The following is a 22,344-nucleotide window of genomic DNA, read 5'->3' on the forward strand; positions in this document are numbered from 1 at the left end:
CTGTTCTAGAATTTCACCTGTTGACTAAACCACACACTAGAAAGTGAAGAGACGACGACGTTTCGGTCCGTCCTGGACCATTATCAAGTCGATTGTGTAGAATTGTAGAATTTCTCCTCTTCCGTCGCAATACTGATGGCTCTCAGGCTGATGGTCCTAAGATCTCAAGCTTCAGTCTTCACCGAGGGAAGAATATTAACTTTTAAACTGGTTTTAATCTTGTTTCCGCGTTACTTCTTCACAATCTTGTAAAAACTGAACAGTTTTACAGCATGTGTTATTATAGTGACCTCCCAACAGAGACGGTGAGTTCCCTTCACTATAATGCTCAATGTTAACGAAACATACGTGTTCCATTCGCTAAAGCGAGTCTCGCACATGTCTAAATATGGACACGCGCGCAGAAGGCAATATACTTTCTTGTTAGACAAGAAAGTATTTTCATTTTGTGGCACGCAAACTGTGAATATTGTTTTACAACAAATACATATCACTTCAAATTATTATTACTTAAGTCTGTGAATTCTGGTTTAGAAGTTATCATTTGGAAGCTGGTGTTCCCAGCTGTTGTAAATGGGTTTCTAATGCATTGAAGTTTTGAAACGCATTTGTCCTTAATTAAATTATTTCGTTATAAATATATTTCATTCCAATACAATATAAATTATTATTGTAAAGCGTTCAAATGTTCGAAAATTGATCTCTGTTAATTTACATTTTATTACTGTGAAGAAATATTTGATCGAATTTGTCTAAATATATTTTAGACCGTCCTGGGCTATTATCAAGTCGTGTGTCAGAAGAGGGGAAGGTGCAAGCACCTTTCTCTCTTCTATAATTACTTAACAGGACATTTCGGTCCAGGACGGACCGAAACGTCGTTGCTTCTCCATCTTCTGAGTTGTGGTTTGATCATCATAATATTGTCTACATGACACCTCTTACTTTAATGTTCTCCAAGGAATTAAGTAAACAATGAAGGCTATTTTATATTGCTCCTTATTGGTACAATAAAATTTATAAGCTGCTATTGACAGCGGTTGGTCTCATTGTGTCACCCGTGACCTCCGGTTGTACCTTACTGTCTAAATTTTCTCTAGAATTTTTTTTAGATTACATTATTTTTGTTCAATATTATTTCATTTATAAGGGGCTTGTATATATACGAAAAGAGATGATGTATTCACGCTGGTTTTCATTGTAATAAAACTTCCACCTCTATGTCAGTCCGTGATTGTATTTGTACAGGAACAGAAAGATGGCTCTGGGGGAGTGCCAGATACGGCAAGCTTCCATCAGCAAGCTTCGTCTATACATCCTCCTACACACACAACAGTTTAGCGTCAAGTGGCTGCTGGCTCTCAGCGCTGCAACTCATCCTCCGAATTGACAGTACGGTTTAATACTAAATGTAATACGTTCATTTCCTGACTGTTAGGAATAGTACATAATTACACTTGTGCTGTTACATTTACCTCCCCATGTTCGGAGGATGGGCTGCAGCACTCTATGCATGTGTGTGAATCGCCCCCTCTCCTTCCGTTATGGGCCACCGTAACGAATGTTGTTGTTATAGATTCAGCTACTCGGAACAAGTTCTAAGTAGCACGGACTATGGTGAGCCCGTAACTTACCTGGCACAGGAGCGGGGCAAGAAGCACGGGCTATGGTTAGCCCGGGCACCGTAACGGAGGAAGAGGGGGGGCACTTATTCATGCCCGTGCCACCTCTTGGGTGGCTTAATCTTTATCAATCAATCAATCTCCCTCCGCCCAGGCTATTGCTCATACCTTAACAACCCTCTAAATAGTACAGTATTTGAAATTCCTCATGAGTGTTTCATATCTTCATATTTACATGTAATACAGTAACTACTGAATGTAACTGACAAAGTTTACAAATTGTGCGTATTTAAGATGATTCTTCGTCTACATGTACTCCCCAGAACTCTTTAGCAGAGTAAAATTATAAGCAATGGTAGCCAAAACATGACACTGAAGTTTCACAAGTGGTGGACAGATAATGAAAATAATGTAAAGATGTAATGTTATGTTACCAGCAGTAATGACACTCCACCATGTGGTCGAACGTACAAAAATGGACCGTTGCAGCCATCAGTATGTACATGTTGTATTATTAATTCTTCGAAGAAACGAAAAACCAAAATGAAAGTTAAAAATTCATGGTCTAGTACAGGTCATATATGTATTGTATTAGGCATAAGATGGCGTCTGTTAGGTCTAGGACTACTGGGACAGGTTATACTATAGGTTCTTCAGTTACTTTTTCACGTGTTTAGAATCCCATTTGTGATATGTCCCAAATGGGACAGATATACTCTGAGTAAATTGGTCCTATAAGCACTATCATTACTGGAAGATGAGCAGTATCCAATTCCACGACTTGATAATGATCCAGGAAGGACCGGAACGTCGTCGTTTCTCCATTGTCTGATGTGCGGTTTGGTCATCAACATTAAAAGATGTGCAATTTTAATGCTAGAAGATTTCTGTGTACTTGACGTGCGTCTCACATCGAACCCCTTGTGTGTGCTGGCTGGCTGAGTGGTCTCTTCGCCTCTGGTAACGCAACTGGTCTTTATGCCACTTCCATAAAGCAAGAGTAATTGTTGCTTGGAGAACCCTAGAGAAGCTGTATCCCGTCCGGGTCTCCATAGCCATGAACCGGCTATGGACATGCAGACGGTCTGGTGCCAACACATTTACTGAAACATTCAGACACGCCACCAAACGCGTGCGATTAGCTACAGTTCGTTTGCCTCTTGCAGTCATCACCAGCACTCTGCTCTATAGTGGTGTACCATTTCCTCACCACCTTAATCTAGATACTAGACAACAGTATTTCTACATCCTTTGAACCACTAAAGTCGCCAAAATCCTTTAGATACCATTCATGAAAATTGACGAAGAGTAGCTAGCAGCAGCAGAGACAGGAACATATACAAGAGTTAATAAGTCCCTACTAATGGGGGACTTCACTTGAGAACCATAGTGCATTGACTAAAGGTATTCTTTTCTAGTGCATAGTTACTTGTGGATGCATATAAAGCATGACCAATAATTTATATGTATAAAAAAGGGATGAAGGATGAGTATGAAACATGGGTCATATATCGCATCACCAAGTTTTGGGGCATCAATATTTTTGTTATTGGAAATCAACCATTTCCTTAACAATATACCATGAACATAATATTTACAATATAATGAAACTATCAGGCTATTAATAGAAGGTAATGTGAAGACAATGGGGTCAATGAAAACGGTGATTTCCTTCTTGAAAATGTAAAAATTTGAAAACTCTTGCTGAGAAAATGTCTGCATCAATTTTAGACATTATGACACGGACACTAAGATCTGTCTTTGCAAGCACAAGATTATCAAGTCATTTATTGACAAGGTTTCAAAGTCCTTTCAACTCCAATGAGTATTGGAGTGTCACAGGAGGTGAGTATATGAATCATTCACTCATGAGTACCTCCACTCTCGACCAGTCTGAATCTGCTACAACAGAACACCCCCCTATACAATCTTCTCAGTCTCTGGAACTGATTTATCGTTTTCTAAATCACCGTTTTCAACTTTAGTGTCCTTATCTTCCCCATCACCGACGCCAGTATGGTTATCGTGATCGCTGTCGCAGCATCCGGAACAACAGGACTCTGAGGATATGTTGGAGAGCGGTCGACCCTGGCTGGGTGACGCTGAAGAGGACCTGGGTAATGTGCTGTTGTCTCGCTTGCTGTCATTCCGGTTCAAGGAAGACAAGGAGCCTTCACTGGGATGAAGAAGGTGTAATACAGGCGAAGCTCTCTGGCGACGGTCCTCTGTGTCTGATCCTGTGGCGGAGGAGGTCGGTAAGATACGTGGAGGAGAGAGACATGGGTTAGTTGAAGTGGATTATCACAATGTCTAAAAGATAAATAGTTTTGACCTATTGCCTCAAGAGTTGTAGACGATGAAATTTTATTAAATTAGTTAAATTAGCAAATACTAGACTAGTATTTGCTAAATTTGTAAGCTCTCTGAATACGAAATTCTTCGTTCACCAGTAAATTTCTTTTTCCTTATTTTTGGAACTAATGCACCCGATTTATTTTAGTTAGGTTTGGTGATGTTCAGCAGTTTAGATTAAGGTGAGTTACGTTAATTAGGCAAATTTAATTGCGTTACTTAGGGTAGGTTCATTTGGCTACCGTAATTAAATAAGGTTAGGTTTATTTACGATAACTGGGTTATATGAATTATTTCAAGTATTAGACAGGTGATGCTCACACATTTATTTTTACTTCGCGGAAGAAATCTTTATCTAAATACAACAGTAATGAACGAAGCATTTGACCCAAAAATGACCGGCCGGTTACTATATGATTATTATTTTTAGTTCCCTTGGATAATGAGGTATATTTTAACTAAAGGTTTTGTTGCAGTGCTCTAGGATGAGAGAGTATTCTAGACTTCATTTAAGGCACATGCCCACGTCTACTGATTTTTTTGTAAATCTTGGTAAAAATTTCCATTTCCAAATAAAGGATTTTAATTTTGATCATTGTTGAGTGCATGCGGGAGTCACCTCACACTCACACTCACCTGTTATGGAAAAGTTCCTGAAGGCAGTGACGGGACTGAGCGGTGAACGCGGCTCCTGTCCGTATCCGGAGACGGAATTACTGAGGTTATCTCCGCTGTCACTGACGCCCGCGGGCGCTCTGTGGAGGTCCATGTCCGAGGCGTAGATGGAGTGATGCCTGTACGCGGAGCCAGAGTGTGGGGCCCTGATGCTCCTGACGCCCATCACCACGGAGGGGCGGCGGCGTGGGTTGCCCAGACTGCCGTGAGTGACGTCTGGGTCCTCCCGCCACACCTCTGGGGACTCTTTCCTGCCCTGGTCCAAGAGGCCGTGATCGCTCTGGCCGCGCTCCAGCGGGAACCGCTTAGGCTGGATTCCCAGTGCACTCAGCAGGTCCGGGTTATACCTGTGGGATTTTTGTATATAGTTTTTTCTAATCATAAATTATGCCAGTAAAGTTTAATTCGGCCTTATGGCCGTTACAACTAAAATTATAATGCCCAAGAGGCTCACATAAATTTTTTTTAGACCGTTTTCAATAAGATTTTCTGACATTGAATACAAATTTACATGTGTGTAAATCACGAAAAAATAAACACGTGATTAAAAATGTGACAGTGTCAGACCACGGAGGAAAATTGAAACAATTTGACTCCTTCTGAAGATGTATTAATATATGAAAGTACTTAAGGAAATTCCTGTTTCAATTTTCCTCCGTGGTCTGACACTGTCACAAATTTACATATATATAATCTTCAACTTTTAAGTTAATAATGAGTATTATTGAAAATTACTTATCAAAAGTTAATTGTATTATATATATATACGCGACAACTTAGATTATAACATATTAGGAACGACTGACTTACAGAGGAAGGTGATGGACCTTAATGGGTTCAGGAGTCTGCTCCCGGGACACTACGCCCTTCTTGCGCTTGGAGCTACGCTTACGGTGAAGACCCGAGTACTGCGGCTCTTGCAGGAGCAAGTTTTTCCTCATCTGGTGTTGTTGTTGTCGCAAGAACTGTAGCTGTTGCTGCTGTTGCTGCAGGCTGGCTTGGGAGGCTGCTGTAAAGGTCACGTTTCTGCGTAGTCTGTCTGGGACAGGAGCCAGACGTGCCACGGGCCGACGCACCGACATGCTGTCAGTTGAATTTTAGTACGAAATTAGTATTTTCTGTCTTCCGTACAATGAGTGTTTCTATACTTAACTCGTCAGGTTAATGAGGAAATAAAAATAGTACTTCATGCTACTCAAGTCAAACTAAAAAGGGGGACGCTACCTGTAAGATCTGTCCCTGAAGCGTTCGGTGGACTCGTCTGTCTCTCCCAAGTCGAAGTCCTCAGCGAGCTCAGGGTACGCGTCTGCCCTTCTCAGTCTTTCCAAACCCAGGTGCTCGAGATGGTTCGAGTCCTCGGGGCTGTAGGAGTGGCCTTGAGGACCCAAGTAATATTTTGGGTAAGAACGTTCTTCTGAGCGTCGACTGGGCTCCTGGGAGAGGTTCCGGGAATATTTACGAGAGTTCTTGCGCTGTCTGTCTCGTTCCTCTGCCACTGTATTTGCCAAGATCCTGGAAATATAATAAACTATTTAGATCATATGAATCTCTTTCATGACGGCTCTCTCTCTCTCTTTCTCTCTCTCTCTCTCTCTCTCTCTCTCTCTCTCTCTCTCTCTCTCTCTCTCTCTCTCTCTCTCTCTCTCTCTCTCTCTCTCTCTCTCTCTCTCACTGTCTCTCTGTCTCTCTGTCTCTCTGTCTCTCTCTCTCTCTCTCTCTCTCTCTCTCTCTCTCTCTCTCTCTCTCTCTCTCTCTCTCTCTCTCTCTCTCTCTCTCTCTCTCTCTCTCTCTCTCTGTCTCTCTGTCTCTCTGTCTCTCTGTCTCTCTCTCTCTCTCTCTCTCTCTCTCTCTTTCTCTCTCTCTCTCTCTCTCTCTCTCTCTCTTTCTCTCTCTCTCTCTCTCTCTCTCTCTCTCTCTCTCTCTCTCTCTCTCTCTCTCTCTCTCTCTCTCTCTCTCTCTCTCTCTCTCTCTCTCTCTCTCTCTCTCTCTCTGTCTCTCTCTCTCTCTCTCTCTCTCTCTCTCTCTCTCTCTCTCTCTCTCTCTCTCTCTCTCTCTCTCTCTCTCTCTCTCTCTCTCTCTCTCTCTCTCAATGATGTACGCAGCAGACTCACATGATGGCCTCGGCGTGGTCTGGACCTGCAGGGTTGCTGACCCCCATCACGGCCGAGCCCTGCAGGTGGTGGCGCGGGGGAGGGTCGTACAGCTGGGTCTCGTCCTCCAGCTGCACGAAGCCTCTCCCGCCGTAGAAGGTGGAGCCCCCAATGTTCAGCAGGTCGTCAGAGAAGGCTTCCCGCAGGTGTCTGTTCTTGCAGCAGGCGACCACGCACACCAAGACAGAACCCAGCAGGAGCAGACCTGAAGGAGGATTAGAGCATAAGACATACATCAAAATGGGAGAAGTCTTGATCTGAGGACGCCTCGGCCAGCGGCTCTCCACAAATCAAGACAAACTTGTCTTGATCTGAAGACAATCCTTCTGTATGTCAATATACTTGTCAAACAATCCCGCCTATTTTTCAGCCTGGCGTTCGTTGATGAGAGTGACGAAGCCAAGCAGGCGCCTGTACCTTACCTCCGAGGCCCAGGAGTGATGGACCGACGACCAGCAAGACGGGGTCGTGCGGGTCGTTCTCGTAGGCGTAGGCAGTGACGAAGGTGCCCACTCCCACGAGAATGACAGCGACGATGAACACGCAGAGTACGTAGGGCGCCCCCACCACCGGCCGCACCTGCAGGATGAAGGAGGGGGATGATATTCAGGCCGCGACGAGGGAAGGTGGCGCACACAATGTCAGAGGAAACACTAGAATCACCCACTTCGAATATCATAGACGCGAAGTTTACAGATAAAAGGAAGAGTCTTTGGCGATCTGGTGGATTCAGAGCAATATACGCCACCTAGACCAACATTACCATGGAGCCCTGACCTCGTAAAATGTAAAATAAATGCTGCAAAATTTCATAGATTTGCCTCAAGGCTAGTACGAGAAATAGTGGAGGCCAGCCAGGTGCAGGAGCGGAGGCCAGCTGGGGCAGGAGGCAGTGGAGGCCGACCGGGTGTAACTGCATTCACAACTTCAGGAGTAACTATGACAACACAACAAAATCGGCTAGTTGCTGCACCAGAAGGCGGACAGTTAAAAGACTTAAAAAGATTTAAAAGACCAAGAATTATAGCTCATCCGGCAACACTCGTGGCGTATAATCGCTGGTGTAGTGGCTACGGTACTAGACAGCCGGTGGGATGATCCTGGTGGCCTAGGTTGCGAATCCATAAAGGGGTCATTAGAGCTTATTGTTTTAAAATTAGCTTGGGAACCATTCTAACTTTGCGCACACACACACACACACACACACACACACACACACACACACACACATTGCTTTCATTGTTCCTCTCCATCATTCGAGGATTTTGTTGAACTCTACTTCCCGTAACAATTAATTTTGTCCCTTTTCTGTAACCAATCCTACGTAATAAAATGTAAAATTTAATAAATATTAAAAACCATCGGAGGTGGTAAGAGAAGACATTATGCAAGGTGAGCCCCGCTAGGCTCCCTTCACCCCCGGGTGGCCGTATATTTATAATTTACAACACAAAGCTCTGAACAACAAGAATAAGCTTTTGTCTTATTAAAAGCTCAGCCACTTCCACACACTGACTTACCAGTCTCTGATATTATTTATTTTATTTTAATTTATATACAAAATAAAAAAACTGCTTACATTCTTGTACAGCCACTAGCACGCATAGCGCTTCGGGCAGGTCCTTAATCTTAATTTTCCCCGGATTTTGTTGTTGTTGTTTAAGATTCGCTACATGGAACAAAAAGTTCCATGCAGCACGGGCTATGGTGAGCCCGTGTTTTTTTTTCCCCGGAATACGACCCGCCAAATCGTTTAACAACCAGGTACCCATTCACTGCTGGGTGAACGGAGGCGTACGGCTAAGGATTGGCGCCTAGTCAATCCTCCCCGACTAGGATACGAACCCAAACCAAATCGCTTGCGAATCGCAGGGTGAGTGTCTTACCACTGCGCCACGGGGACATAATATTATTCTTATTTCTCATCAAGTTGCTCCTGCAACCCGCCTCGACTGGACGTCTACCAGGGTCATGGAGTGATAATGATATTTTCAAAGATTCTTATTGATATACATTGAGGAAATATAATAAAGAACATGTGTATGACTCTCCCCTCAAGTGAGGACAAATGTACACCTGTTCCAATTGTACACCAACACCAGGAGCACACCGATTGATGATTGATGAAGATTAAGCCACCCAAAAGGTGGTACGGGCATGAATAGCTCGTAAGTGGAGGCCTTTCTGAGCCATTACCAGTACCAATAGATGATACTGGAGATCTGTGAAGGTGCGACTGCACCCTGCGTGACGGGAGATGTCTGCCGTGAGGAGCACACCGGCACAAAATGAGCGCCAGCACCAGTCCAACACCTGTACCAATTTAACATTAGGATAGACATGTGTACCGGTGGCAGATGTACACCAGTTCCAGCTTCCATTACACATGTATATACCAGCGCCAGTTGTACGCAAGTATGAATCCGTACACCAGCACCAGCTTCATACCAACACAATACAACATATACTATTCAGAGTAGGGACTGCACACTCCCGGGGTTGATAAGGAATTAGACGAAGCCTTGCCTTAAGAGGAAATGTCATGGCGTTAGCAGAAACGTTTGGTTGTGGAAACCCAACAGTCACTGACTTGGGTTGCTGGTAAAGTTTACCTCATTCATGTGGTATATACTCCGAAACTTGTATTCTTCCGCCTGTATCAACTAAGAGTATACTTTAATCTATAACTCTGGTATTTATGTATAGCTCAGTGTTATAAGGAAGTCAGAATGCCTGCTTGAAGATCCTATAACAGTCGATAGACTTTGCACTTAGATTCGTTTGGTATCGGACTTAAGGACTATCAACCTTTTGAAGGGTTATTAAGGGCCAACCAGCAAGTAAATTTTAGTCCAGAACATAGTTCACGACTCAAAGGAAACTCTCAGTGTACGTTCACCGAGAAGCTGAGTACACTTCGGTCTATATCTCCCTTACGTGTACTAACTAAAAAGCTTCGAAATAGGAGGGTAGACATGGCCTAAGTTACTCTATCCTTTTGAGATGTATTTTCTTATCTGAATAAACTTACTTAAATTTGATTAAAAGAGACGAATAAGTTACGTTTGGTGAGATTAGGGTACACCATCCTACTAAGGAGGGAGGGAAAGGGGGGGGGGGAGCAGCAAGGGAAATCCTGTGTAGGCATCATGTATATCTTTTCGGAAAGGCGGGAGAACCTAATGACACTCGGCTCTGTACACCTTATAGTCGAGTGTAATTGTAACTACACAGATATTTGTGTTTGTATTTACATAAATGTGTTTGTGGGGGGCACGAGTCTTAGCTCTTGAGGCGAGTCTCGGGAGTTTTTTTGGTTTGTGCAATGATGGCCGACCCCTCTCCCCTTCCCCGTCCCCTCGTTCTCTCTCTCTCTCTCTCTCTCTCTCTCTCTCTCTCTCTCTCTCTCTCTCTCTCTCTCTCTCTCTCTCTCTCTCTCTCTCTCTCTCTCTCTCTCTCTCTCTCTGTCTCTCTCTCTCCCTCTCTCTCTCTCTCTCTCTCTCTCTCTCTCTTTCTCTCTCTCTCTCTCTCTCTCTCTCTCTCTCTCTCTCTCTCTCTCTCTCTCGTATACCAATATTATAGAGCTGTGAAACAGAGTTCGCCTCCGCTTCTAATTCCTTCCACTAACTATTAGCACACTCGAAAAACTTTTCCCTTTATCCCTCTGACTCATCTGGAGTGTTGTGTGTTTGCGTGACTCATTGCGTGTAATATAACAGTATCTGTATGACGAGCTCACTCGTGTAACACAAATTATTTGAGATTTATAATACAAATAATATATTTTACATTTTTGTTTAGGTAAAAAGGAACATTTAATTCTACGCATTAATAGTAGACAATTTAATCTAAAGTATTGTTGTGATAACTTTTGTAGCTGCTTTTCTTACGAGTCCATCCCTGTCCTGTGTGGCAGGATTGAAAGTTGCACTTACTAAATCGTGAATATGTAATATGTGATGTAATATATTGTGAACTGTTACAGTATCGACATCGTCGCTGGAGGGCAGAGTGGCGATTTCTGCGCCATCTATGGACCTGCACTGCAACTCCCCGGTATTGGGTGCAACGCGAGCAGCGCCATCTGTTGGTGGTGGCGTGACATCGGTGACCCCCCCCCCCCCACCCTGGTGTCCTGCCTCAGTTAGAAGGTGAGGTCGATGAGGATGACCTCTGGTGGGAGGCGTAACGAGATCAACGCCATCTAGGTTGCAACTACAATTACAATATCAGTTCCCTGATGGATGGGTGTTAATCCTAGGGTCACCCAGTATACTGTTCGTCTAGCTAATGACGTTTTATGTTCGCAGAGGTGATGTATGAAGGCGATTGCGCTAAGGAAGATTGTTCACCTGGGACAGTCAAGAACTCTTGACTTGGTCCTGTGAGAGGACAAAGTGGTCGTTGTCGATTATAGCAGTGTTGTATGGACCGACGTACCCGGGATTGGCCAGGAAGAGTTATGAGACGATAGTGGTGTGTCTGTGAGGTCAAGTGAGCGAGAAGTGCTGCTAGTGAGCGACTAGAAACTTCTGCCAGAGTGCTAGCTACCCCTGTATGTGATTATATGAGGGCCCCTGTCAGCGTGTTGCTGAAACCCTCTGCCAGTGGGTGTCTGGAGAGCGGAAATGGGGTATTAGCACATCGTGACGATACAGTGTGTATGGACTGGCCCATGTTGAGGAAGGTGAACTCGCCGGCGATTGCCATTAATGTGGACGACGGGTACCTGGAAAGTGGATTCACCGGGATTTGATGAACACTGCCGATGTATCGTCTTGAGTGAAAGAGACACTTTGTAAATATGTGTAGTAATACTTGCATATAATTTAGTGGTGAAGGTGTAATTGTGTATAGTTTATCCCCCCTTTTATTCTTTGCACTACTACCTGCCCCAGCCAGTTCTTGCTTACCACCGACTTGGGGTTGGATTAAGACGAAGAGGTTATAAGATAGGTTAACAGCAAGAACCCGGTTACTGGACCAAAGTGGCCGTAACATGACTTTACGAAATATGTTTAAATCTATAATTTACACTATTTTCTTATGTACGAGGCTGTCTTGTGTAGCAGTGAATACGAGCAACATGCTTACTGCAATAAGACCTAGAATAATTATTCCGATTAGGCAAAATGTTCATCTTGTCAATAAAAATGGTAATAATAATAATGTGGCGATATTTTTTTTAATATCGGGTTAATATTGGAGTGTGAAAGACAATGAAAAATTATGACATTTGAACGCCACACTTAAATTTCAACCTTACAGCTTCTAGAGTGTGTAAAATAATATTTATGTGCATTATCATTTATAAGTTTGTCAGAGAAGCCTTGCGGACTGAAATATGATATATTGTCCAAACAAATGAAATAGTTAAACTATAATTTTAATCACTAGCCAAAATGAGATCTTTATTTTTTATTCCTAAGGGTCATATTATTCTAGTTATATATATTCTTATACGTAACACAATACTGAGTAAATATGCATGGAAAATTGGATGATGATGTAAACTCAAAATTGAAGAAAGCATATTAAACACTTGCATACCATTCGTAGAATTACGGAAAAGAATATATTAACTGTTAATGTAATACTGGTCATGAATATAAAGCTTAGAAAAGACACAACATTTTGCTCTGAAACCGGTGGTCCATAATGTCAGAGGAAGTCAGTGCTGGAAAGTCATCATCTTCCTTTGATATTATGAACCACTTTTATTTATTTACAAAATGAACATATGTTTGAGCCAAATAATATTTTCTTTACGTTCTGCATTCATTGTCAGAACCTCTGTAACAGTTAATATATTAATGATTCATAGAACTTTGCTACGTGAATATAAATGGCTTTTTTAATGGGTTTGGGTACATATGCAGGTGGCATTTGGTACAGTCATGGAGCCTATGCAAGTCGTATGCTAAAGTACGAACACATAGATACACATACAGCTCTCTTATATAATGTGTTTTATTTGATAGGTAGAAAAGTATTGCCTCTCAGAGTGGAATAAATTATTTAACCAGTGTGAATTAAATAATCGTTTAACTACTTAATTTATTAGATAATCTATCACATTTATGTCTGAGGCTTCTAAAAGCGACCAGCAGTGTTTACAAATATCTTTTTTTACACACCAAGTCGTATCCTGGAAATCCTTATGGCGTCGAAATGACGTCAACCACTAGAACGCGCTGCGGGCTAGACTTTTTTGCAGTAACCTTGAAGAAACTAGAATGGAGAGACCATTCGATCCCCGACGGTCCAAGTTGTTGGGCACCATTCCTTCTTTCCGTCTTGTCCCAGATCCATAGTCCTCAAATTCCTGCTCTCTTTTCCTTGTATCCCAGAAACGTGTCCTGGTTCCCCTTCTAAGTGGTATATAGCCAGTACTTTGCCAGCGATCTTTCCTCGTATGTATATTGCATTACATAAAATGGAATATGATTGGCATTGGGGTAACTACGTTTCTCTGTACATTAATTACTAGGTCGCATTACAGCTGATTTGTAACGTAATAGCACTGTCACGTCAGGGCTAATTTATACAGAAATTCTGAAGTGAAACTGACTGATAGACCGCAAGATCACACTGCCACTGATGCGTTCCTAATCTCCAGCTGTTAACAGGACACCCTTGGCTGCGTTCTTAATTCTTGACGACCGAAGAAGTCTAATTTATACTTGCCACTGCCACTTTTTCTTAGAGCGAAGAGGTTGTAGGGTTGGGAGGAGGTTGTAGGGTGGGGGGGAGGTTGTAAGGTTGGGAGGAGGTTGTAGGGTTGGGAGAAGGTTGTAGGGTTGGGAGGAGGTTGTAGGGTTGGGAGGAGGTTGTAGGGTTGGGAGGAGGTCGTAGGGTTGGGAGGAGGTTGTAGGGTGGGGGGGAGGTTGTAAGGTTGGGAGGAGGTTGTAGGGTTGGGAGAAGGTTGTAGGGTTGGGAGGAGGTTGTAGGGTTGGGAGAAGGTTGTAGGGTTGGGAAGAGGTTGTAGGGTTGGGAGGAGGTTGTAGGGTTGGGAGGAGGTTGTAGGGTTGGGAGGAGGTTGTAGGGTTGGGAGGAGGTTGTAGGGTTGGGAGGAGGTTGTAGGGGTGGGAGGAGGTTGTAGAGTTGGGAGGAGGTTGTAGGGTTGGGAGGAGGTTGTAGGGTTGGGAGGAGGTTGTAGGGGTGGGAGGAGGTTGTAGAGTTGGGAGGAGGTTGTAGGGTTGGGAGGAGGTTGTAGAGTTGGGAGGAGGTTGTAGGGTTGGGAGGAGGTTGTAGGGTGCAAAATGTTGTAGGGTTGGGAGGAGGTTGTAGGGTGCAAGAGGTTGTAGGGTACGAGCAGGTTGTATTGCTCGCCTGGGACCCCTACTCCTCCCCACCTCCACCCCTGCCACTTCTCTATGCATATTGCACGAGGAGAAATCAGGTGATCAAAGGACTCGTATGCACAGGGTATAGAAGGAAAAGGGATGGGGATAATGTGGGAAAAGAGATGGGGGAAGGGGGGAGGAAAAGAAAGAAAATTGAAGAGGAAAAAATAAGGAAAAAGTATAGGGAAAAATAATATAAATATGTGGACAAGAAAAAGGAAAAGGAATGTGAAATTCAAGAAAATATGAGAAAATGATAGAAATATGTGAAAGATTATGGGACAAAAGTTGTATAAACAAAATATGCAAGACAAGCAAACATTCAATATCCATAATGTGTGCATATTGAATTATTTTGTTTCAAATATATTTTTGAGTTAATTTGAAATGATATATAAAGGAGAGCATGATTCTAGAGTGATTGTGTTGCTTCCTTTAACAGCAGATCCGGCAGTGTTGCCTGACTTGCCATACACGTTGGAGAATATTATTCGAAACTGCCGGCTTTCTTCTAACCTAGTTTCTGATATTCCCTCCAAACCTATTCTGAGACGTGCGAACAAGTCACCTAACCTATCGACGCTAATGTATAGAAAACGTAAACATTTATGGACTGATGTGTTTTCCTGGTAGCTTGTAGCGTGGGTTACCATAACTTGAAAAAACACGTGGTATTATTTATTTGTGAAGATGTTTTTTTTTTAATTCACGGGCTGAAATTTGGCACCTATATCTTGCTTGAGTGGAATGACAATATGTCAGCACCCTTCCCCTTTAATTCTCATCCTCTGTCTCTCTCTCTCTCTCTCTCTCTCTCTCTCTCTCTCTCTCTCTCTCTCTCTCTCTCTCTCTCTCTCTCTCTCTCTCTCTCTCTCTCTCTCTCTCTCTCTCTCTCTTGTACCGTGTATTTACACAACACATATTTGCCAGATAAAAACCATTATTCAACATTTCTTTCTGGCGTGTGCTGCGTCGCTCAGTTGCTAATTATCCAGGATGACGGCTGATAATTCGGATATGTCCGAATTATCTTCCCGGATATGTCCTCTTATCTGAACATAGTCCGGAGTAAAGTTCGGCTTAACAGCGTCAAATATAAATAGGATGCAAGGGTTGGAAGTCGCCATCCGGAGAGTGTATGATGAATGATAGCCATGTGTGACTCAGTAGTGTATGATGAATGATAGCCATGTGTGACTCAGTAGTGTATGATGAATGATAGCCATGTGTGACTCAGTAGTGTATGATGAATGATAGCCATGTGTGACTCAGTAGTGTATGATGAATGACAGCCATGTGTGACTCAGTAGTGTATGATGAATGACAGCCATGTGTGACTCACTAGTGTATGATGAATGACAGCCATGTATGACTCACTAGTGTATGATGAATGACAGCCATGTGTGACTCAGTAGTGTATGATGAATGACAGCCATGTGTGACTCAGTAGTGTATGATGAATGACAGCCATGTGTGACTCACTAGTGTATGGATGATTTTATCGCCTTTCCACTGCCTCATCTTTTCGAAAGGTGTTTGACGGAATTACATAACTACGGAGAGAGAGAGGGGTGCCCAACCGGCTCGACTACGTGGCGTGGTCGACGACAACTACATACACCGTCGCCCGAGGAGCTCACAGACACGGAGACACGGGTCACCAAGATGCTTGGTGCCATACTGGAGCCTGAGAAATATATTCAACACCATATGACTGCAGGTTAACGGGCGTCGGCCAATTCTTGCGTGACACTCTGGGCATGAATGTAACCGAAGTTACTGTCAAGTGAATACGATCAGAATCGAGCCTACCTGGTGAGGAGTGTTCAGCTGTCGCCGATACCCCGAGCTGTCAAGTGTTGACATCATCTTGATACTCTTCCTTGGGTCTGAAAGCGAGGAATACAAAAACATATGAATAAATAGGAAACTGCAGATCGATTGACCCACACGAGGCAGCTATTATCTAAGCTGCTTTTAGATTTAGGTAAGCTAAATCTATGGATTTAGAATTATCTAAATCCTTGGTTCGCAAGCTCTTCACGGTCATTACCTCTTCTTCATAGAGGGGTCTTTATTAATGCCCCCCTACTTTCAGTATTAATTTTTCTTTTAGCAACCTACGAGCTCACCCCACTAGCTGGTTATTTCCCCCCCCCCTTCTGGTGTCATCACCTGTATACTGCCTCGACATATGACCCCCTACATATTGCAAAAAGCCCCCCCTCCCCTAGGAGGGCCCTGGCCCCCAGTTTGGGAACCAGTGATCTAAATAAATTAAATATATATATATAGATATATATATATAATATAAATTGTCAAACACCATATCGTAGACAATATTTCATTCTCTTTGGACCCTCGGAACCTCGAACCGCAGACCACACAATCAGCAGCCTACAGTTGAGATGGTTTACCTCCTTACGTCCCGGATTCAACCATGGGTTCCTCCTTATCTTACTGTTTTCCCTTTTGGAACGGGACAAGCTTGTTTGCTGCTTCTTGACACTTCTGGGTGGTATAAGACGCCATGTCTTGTGCTACTTTCTCTCTGAGTTCGGTTACTTATGGGTATTTACGTCAGGAATTGTCTTATCCCTTCATAATTACTCTTTCAGTATGTCATCCTTTTGTTTTCTGGACCTCCTTCCTTGAGTAATTTATCCCTACTTCCAGCAGATATTCAAACGTCAATACACTGTGATCACTCATTCTCATGGGGGATTCTAAATTGATTTCCCTTATGTCTGACTCATTCAGAGTGAATATAAGGTCAAGTCTAACTAGGTTATTATTATCTTTCATTCTTGTGAATCCTCTAACATGTTGGTTTAAAATGAGTCCTTTCTTATCAACAGGGGCCACTCCTCCTCATCTCCTTCCTTCCCTCTCTTTATTACACTGCACTCCTGGGAAAACGCTGCATTTGCTTTAACACCTGACAATTTCGTTTCAGTGAGTGCAATTACGTCTGGGTTGTATTTTTCTGTTTTTTTTTTTCAAATTTCCTTTATTTGTAAACCCATTTATGTTTATATATGACTTTGAAGCCAACTTTCTTCTGTCCAGTTACTTGTCCCTTGGTGTTAATTTCTCTGGAGTGTGTGTGTGTGTCTAACTTACGCCTGAAACAATCCACTCATCCCACATATATTATGTTATCCAGTAATTTGTTCTATAAATGAACTACTCTGTCTCCATACCAGTATTTACCCAGGTCTTTCCTGAATCTAAACATATTCTATTTATATTCCATTGTTTCGTGTACTATTTTGTGTTGATTTATTTCAAACTGTTGTGATCTTCAGTCTGTAGACTAGGAAAGCTAAGACTCTAGTTCAACTCGTTGTTGAGATAAGTAACATAATATCTACAAGGAGTGAACACCTTCATGCAGATTCTCTCAAGGACTAACGAGTAATTATGACATTAGACACGTTAGCATTCAATCGTTAATGGCAGCAAAGATGAAAGTTCAATTTGAAGAACTTTGAAAGATATTCCATCTCGATCAGGCCGTCTCCCTCGAAACACCCAAGAATACCGTCTCAATCTTTACCTTCAGCGTGGACCTAATTCCTGGTGGCACTGACACCGAGCCAAGATAGAGCCAGTACGCCCTCTCCTTCAGGCACTCCAGATGGTAACTGTCGAGGACCTGGGAGCAACTCCATTGGGCCGGGGCGAGCCACAGGAAGCCGACATCCTCTGCTGGTCCTGACTCACAGAAAATGCCAGTACTCGTCATCAAGGTGGCTGTAGAGTGCTGAGGTAGCATACTCAGGCGGTCTTAAGGACCCGGGTTTGATTCCCGGTTGAGGTAGAAACAAATGGGAAAGGTTTCTTTCATATGATGCTCTGTTCATCTAGCAGTTAATAAGTTCCCTTGGACAGCTGATACGGTCTGCTTCCTGGGGATGTGTGTGTGTGTGTGTGTGTGTGTGTGTGTGTGTGTGTGTGTGTGTGTGTGTGTGTACTCACCTAGTTGTGCTTGCGGGGGTTGAGCTTTGGTTGTTTGGTCCCGCCTCTCAACCGTCAATCTACTGGTGTACAGGTTCCTGAGCTTCTCGAGCTCTATCATATCTACATTTGAAACTGTGTATGGAGTCAGCCTCCACCACATCACTTCCTAGTGCATTCCATTTACTAACTACTTTGACACTAAAAAAGTTCTTTCTAATGTCTCTGTGGCTCATTTAGATACTGAGCCTCCACCTGTGTCCCTTTGTGCATGTACTGCCCGAGTTAAATAATCCATTCTTGTCTACCCTGTCAATTCCCCTGAAAATTTTGTATGTGGTGATCATATCTCCCCGAACCCTTCTGTCTTCCAGCGACGTGAGGTGCACGCAGCCTTTCCTCGTAACTCATGTCTTTTAGTTCTGGGACTAGCCTAGTGGCATACCTATGAACTTTTCCAGCAAATTTTTATATTTTTATATGTATATTTCAAGTTGTAGCTGGGCGGATAAAGTCTTGTGGAGGGGCAGATGTGGCTGGAGACACACACACACACACACACACACACACACACACACACACACACACACACACACACACACACACACACACACACACACACACACCCTTGACCCTGACTCCTGACAAGACCTCTACTGATGATACATATTTTAGGTAAATACTGGATTGAAAACAAAGTTTTTTATTTATGATTCGCTGGATTGTTTCAAGTGTAGGTTAGACCTATATGTAAATGAATCTGCGTGGATATAAATACGAGCTGCCTAATATGGGCTAACAGGTCTTCTGCCGTTGTCTTTGTTCGTGTGTTCTTAACAGAATGGTATCGTCATCTTGGTAGATACTAAGTTCACACGAAGATTCCACGTCGAGTCTTGAGTACAGGTCGCTATAGTAGGGTTCATGTGCTTGACCACGACCATGGCTTTTAACTATTTTTATGAGACGTTGAAGTTTGGTTTAAAGCTCATGATTATTTGGTCAAGTTGTAGACTCCTCCGCTAATACACAGTTCCACCGAGTAGTGGAAATTCGACTTGCATGCGACTGGTACGCTCGCTAGTTTATTGTGCACCCCATACTCATCCTGTGAGCTGTAGCGCAAAAAGGATTACAGAGGGCACAAATGTTCCTTACCAGACCTCAACTGAGATTATTACATAAACAATTTTATCTATCCTTCACACCTTATAATTATAATGGTAGTTACAGAGAATGTTCTTTTTCAATATTTACAGTTAATCATTATATATTAATGATTAACTAATACATAATTTTATCGCTAATACATAATTGTTTGAGATATGAAGATATTACAAAGTCATAGGGAAGCTGCAGTTTATTATGATTAGTCTTCACAATACACTACTTGTTTCTTAATCTCATATGTCGTTTATCTACTGGAAATTAAATATGGATACAGTGCAAGGATTTCAGGTATATTATCCATAGTCCTGTTAACACATATCCACGAGTCTTGCAAATTGTTTGGCCAAATTGCATAAATTTAATTTCAACTGGTCAAGAGTTATTATTATAAGCGGCAGCAGCAGTTATGTTTTAATACTTAGAGAATTAGTAGTCGAATTATTAGTATTTAAAAATAATAATGGTATTGTAGCAGTAGTATTAGCAGTAATGTTAGTGATAATAGTGCTAGTAATAGTAGTATGCTAATAGTAGCATTAGTCCCAGTACCAGTTGAAGTATACTAGTACTGAGGTAGTGGTGTCTGAGCCTACGACGGACACAAAAACATTAATGAACAAACTACCATTGAACAAATGCAGTTTCGCCATTTTTAAATATAATTACCGGATGGAATCCCCAGTTATTAAATTCCACAATTTAAACTCGGTCATTTATATGCTCTAGCATATGCTCATTTTACTGTGATTTTAATGTTCTCATTCCAACTTTGTCATTTCAGATATTTGTGGTTAAAACTGCTAATTCAACTTTATGATTTAACCTCAGTGATCACCCTAACCTAACCTTGTCAGACTTAACCTCCCCAAGCGTAGCCTAATGTTGCCAGATCTAACCTAATGAAACTTTGCCTAACCTAACCTTCCCTAGTCTAACCTTGCCAAACTTAACCCATCCATATATTGATGACCAAACTACATCAACTGACTGATGACTACTACATCAGAACATGGAGAAGCGATAACGTTTCGGTCCGATCTGGACTATTATCAGGTAGTGTGGCCTTATAAGGATAGTTGGATGGTCGTGTGACCATCCGATTATTACCTAACCAAAACTAACATAACCTAAGTCAATCTAACCTGACCTAACCAAACCCTAAAATATTATTCTTTGAAAACTTAACTTCAAAACACAAATTTTCTCCCTGTTAAATTTTATATTTTAAATATATATCCAATATTTTAAGTGATCCATAGCAAACCTCAAAATTAAACTACCTAATCTTGGCTGCAGAAAACTCTTAAAAGTTAAACTCTGGCTGAAATTCCCGGTGCTCTGAATTCCTCAATTTGAACTTTTCAAGTTAAAACTCCAGCATTACTGTATATTTATTTATTTATTTAGTCTGTGGAGGAATTTAGCTATTTTTGGTGCTAATGATTATGTTCTGCAGATGTATGTGTCATATGGATGAATGTGTTATATATAATTATACTGCTATATAATATATATAGCATTATAGAGTTATATAATAATTATAATTATTGTGTTTTGTGATGACATTATGTCAACTAACACAACTCTCGTACCACCTATTAGACTATAGGACTAAATATATATTGGACTAAAGAAGTTCCTATAAATATAGGAACTTCTTTTCAACAGCTCACAAAACGGAGGAAAGTGTCCCGGAAGATATTATTAATAGGAACATTATCCCCACAGACACAAATCAGGAGATACAATTAACAATTTACAACAAAAACAAGAAAACGGCCAATCTACTCATGAAGAACTCTCCAGACACCAAACAGAACGCCTTGAAAGAAACCAACGTCGTCTATGCCTTCTAATGCCCACTTGGGGACTGTCAGCCCCAAAGAAGTCAGTACATAGGCAAGACAACAACGACAGCATCGCACAAAAATATTGCGAATATTAGAGTTTGCCTTAAAAGCTGTATAGAAAACTAAGACCTTACCCAACCTTGGGAGTATAGGAGGACAAGTATGTAAATAGCATTTATTGCTTCTTAATTACAATAAGTACTTAATATATAGCTATATTGATATTACAATTTTATAAAACTAATAAAACAAAATTAAAATTTTTCAATATATTATAAACTAACTCAAGATATTTTAAAATTTTTGTATAAAATCTCATTTCTTTAGTAAAATTAAAAAATAAATTCTTTATATTTAAAATTTGCGTATATAAAAATACACCTACACCAACCACCAAAAATTTTTGTGTGAATTAATAGAAAAGGAGGAGAAGATATTGAAGAGGTAACAGCACAGTTAAGTGTATTTACGTACTATGAAAGCGGTCAGGAATGTACTTATTACATATAGTATTAAAACGTACTGTCGATTCGGAGGAAGGGTTGACTACTGACCATCTCCCTAAGATGTAACCCCACGACAGTTGGCTAACTCCAAGGTACCTGTTTACTGCTAGGTGAATAGAGGCGTTAGGTAATAAGAAAAGAAACGTGTCCAACCATTTTTGTCCCGGCCTGGGATTCGAACCCGGGACTCCGGATTGTCGTCAAGAAGGAACGAGTGTGCTGTATGTGTATTATGTGGTGTCCATGTATGTGGTGTTAGTTGTGTATTTTTGTCCGTGGTAATGAATGTTGTTGTGTGTTTTTTGTGGTGTTATTACCATGTGGTGGTTATGTTGTGTTATTATCATGTGGTGTTATTACCATGTGGTTGTTGTGTTATTGCCATGTGGTTGTTATGTGGTGTTGTGTCTTGGGTTATTTATAAAATCAGGCATTATTTCATGGACATTTTTGGTGTTTTGAAACAGTAATTGAAAATGGCGTTAAATCTTAAATGGAAACCCTGTATAATAAAAACCCTCTTGTTAATTAAATGGCCTGTGTAGTTTCAACACGCAAGATAATATACGTTGAGATCTGTTAAATTAAAATACTTAATTCAGTTTGCTGATTTCTGTTTTGCCTTTAGTTATACCTTAACGGATAAAGTTCGTTTTCTATGACATGTTTACTGGGAGGGGCAGTATATGCGCGAGAGAGTTAAGTACGGAGAA

The 22,344-nt window shown here is 41.8% G+C and overlaps 1 protein-coding gene across 2 annotated transcripts; it reads right to left on the reverse strand.

Annotated features, from left to right (window-relative positions):
• Positions 1-981: 981 nt before the first annotated feature.
• On the reverse strand, positions 982-17,859 carry LOC123765073 (uncharacterized). Of its 2 annotated transcripts, XM_045753500.2 has the most exons (8): positions 17,705-17,859; positions 15,958-16,034; positions 7,222-7,378; positions 6,761-7,004; positions 5,874-6,161; positions 5,460-5,732; positions 4,611-4,996; positions 982-3,859 (listed from the first exon to the last, which is right to left on the reverse strand). In XM_045753500.2, the coding sequence occupies exons 2-8, from the start codon at positions 16,012-16,014 to the stop codon at positions 3,543-3,545; spliced, it is 1,722 nt and encodes a 573-aa protein (XP_045609456.1). In that variant the 5' UTR covers positions 16,015-16,034; positions 17,705-17,859; the 3' UTR covers positions 982-3,542. The 2 variants fall into 2 exon arrangements, with proteins under 2 accessions (XP_045609456.1, XP_045609457.1); XM_045753501.2 differs by lacking the exons at positions 15,958-16,034; positions 17,705-17,859 and adding an exon at positions 9,148-9,290.
• Between the last annotated feature and the right edge of the window lie 4,485 nt (positions 17,860-22,344).

The sequence above is a fragment of the Procambarus clarkii genome, chromosome 29, assembly GCF_040958095.1.
Source record: "Procambarus clarkii isolate CNS0578487 chromosome 29, FALCON_Pclarkii_2.0, whole genome shotgun sequence".
In the NCBI taxonomy this organism is placed as follows: Eukaryota; Metazoa; Arthropoda; class Malacostraca; order Decapoda; family Cambaridae; genus Procambarus; species Procambarus clarkii.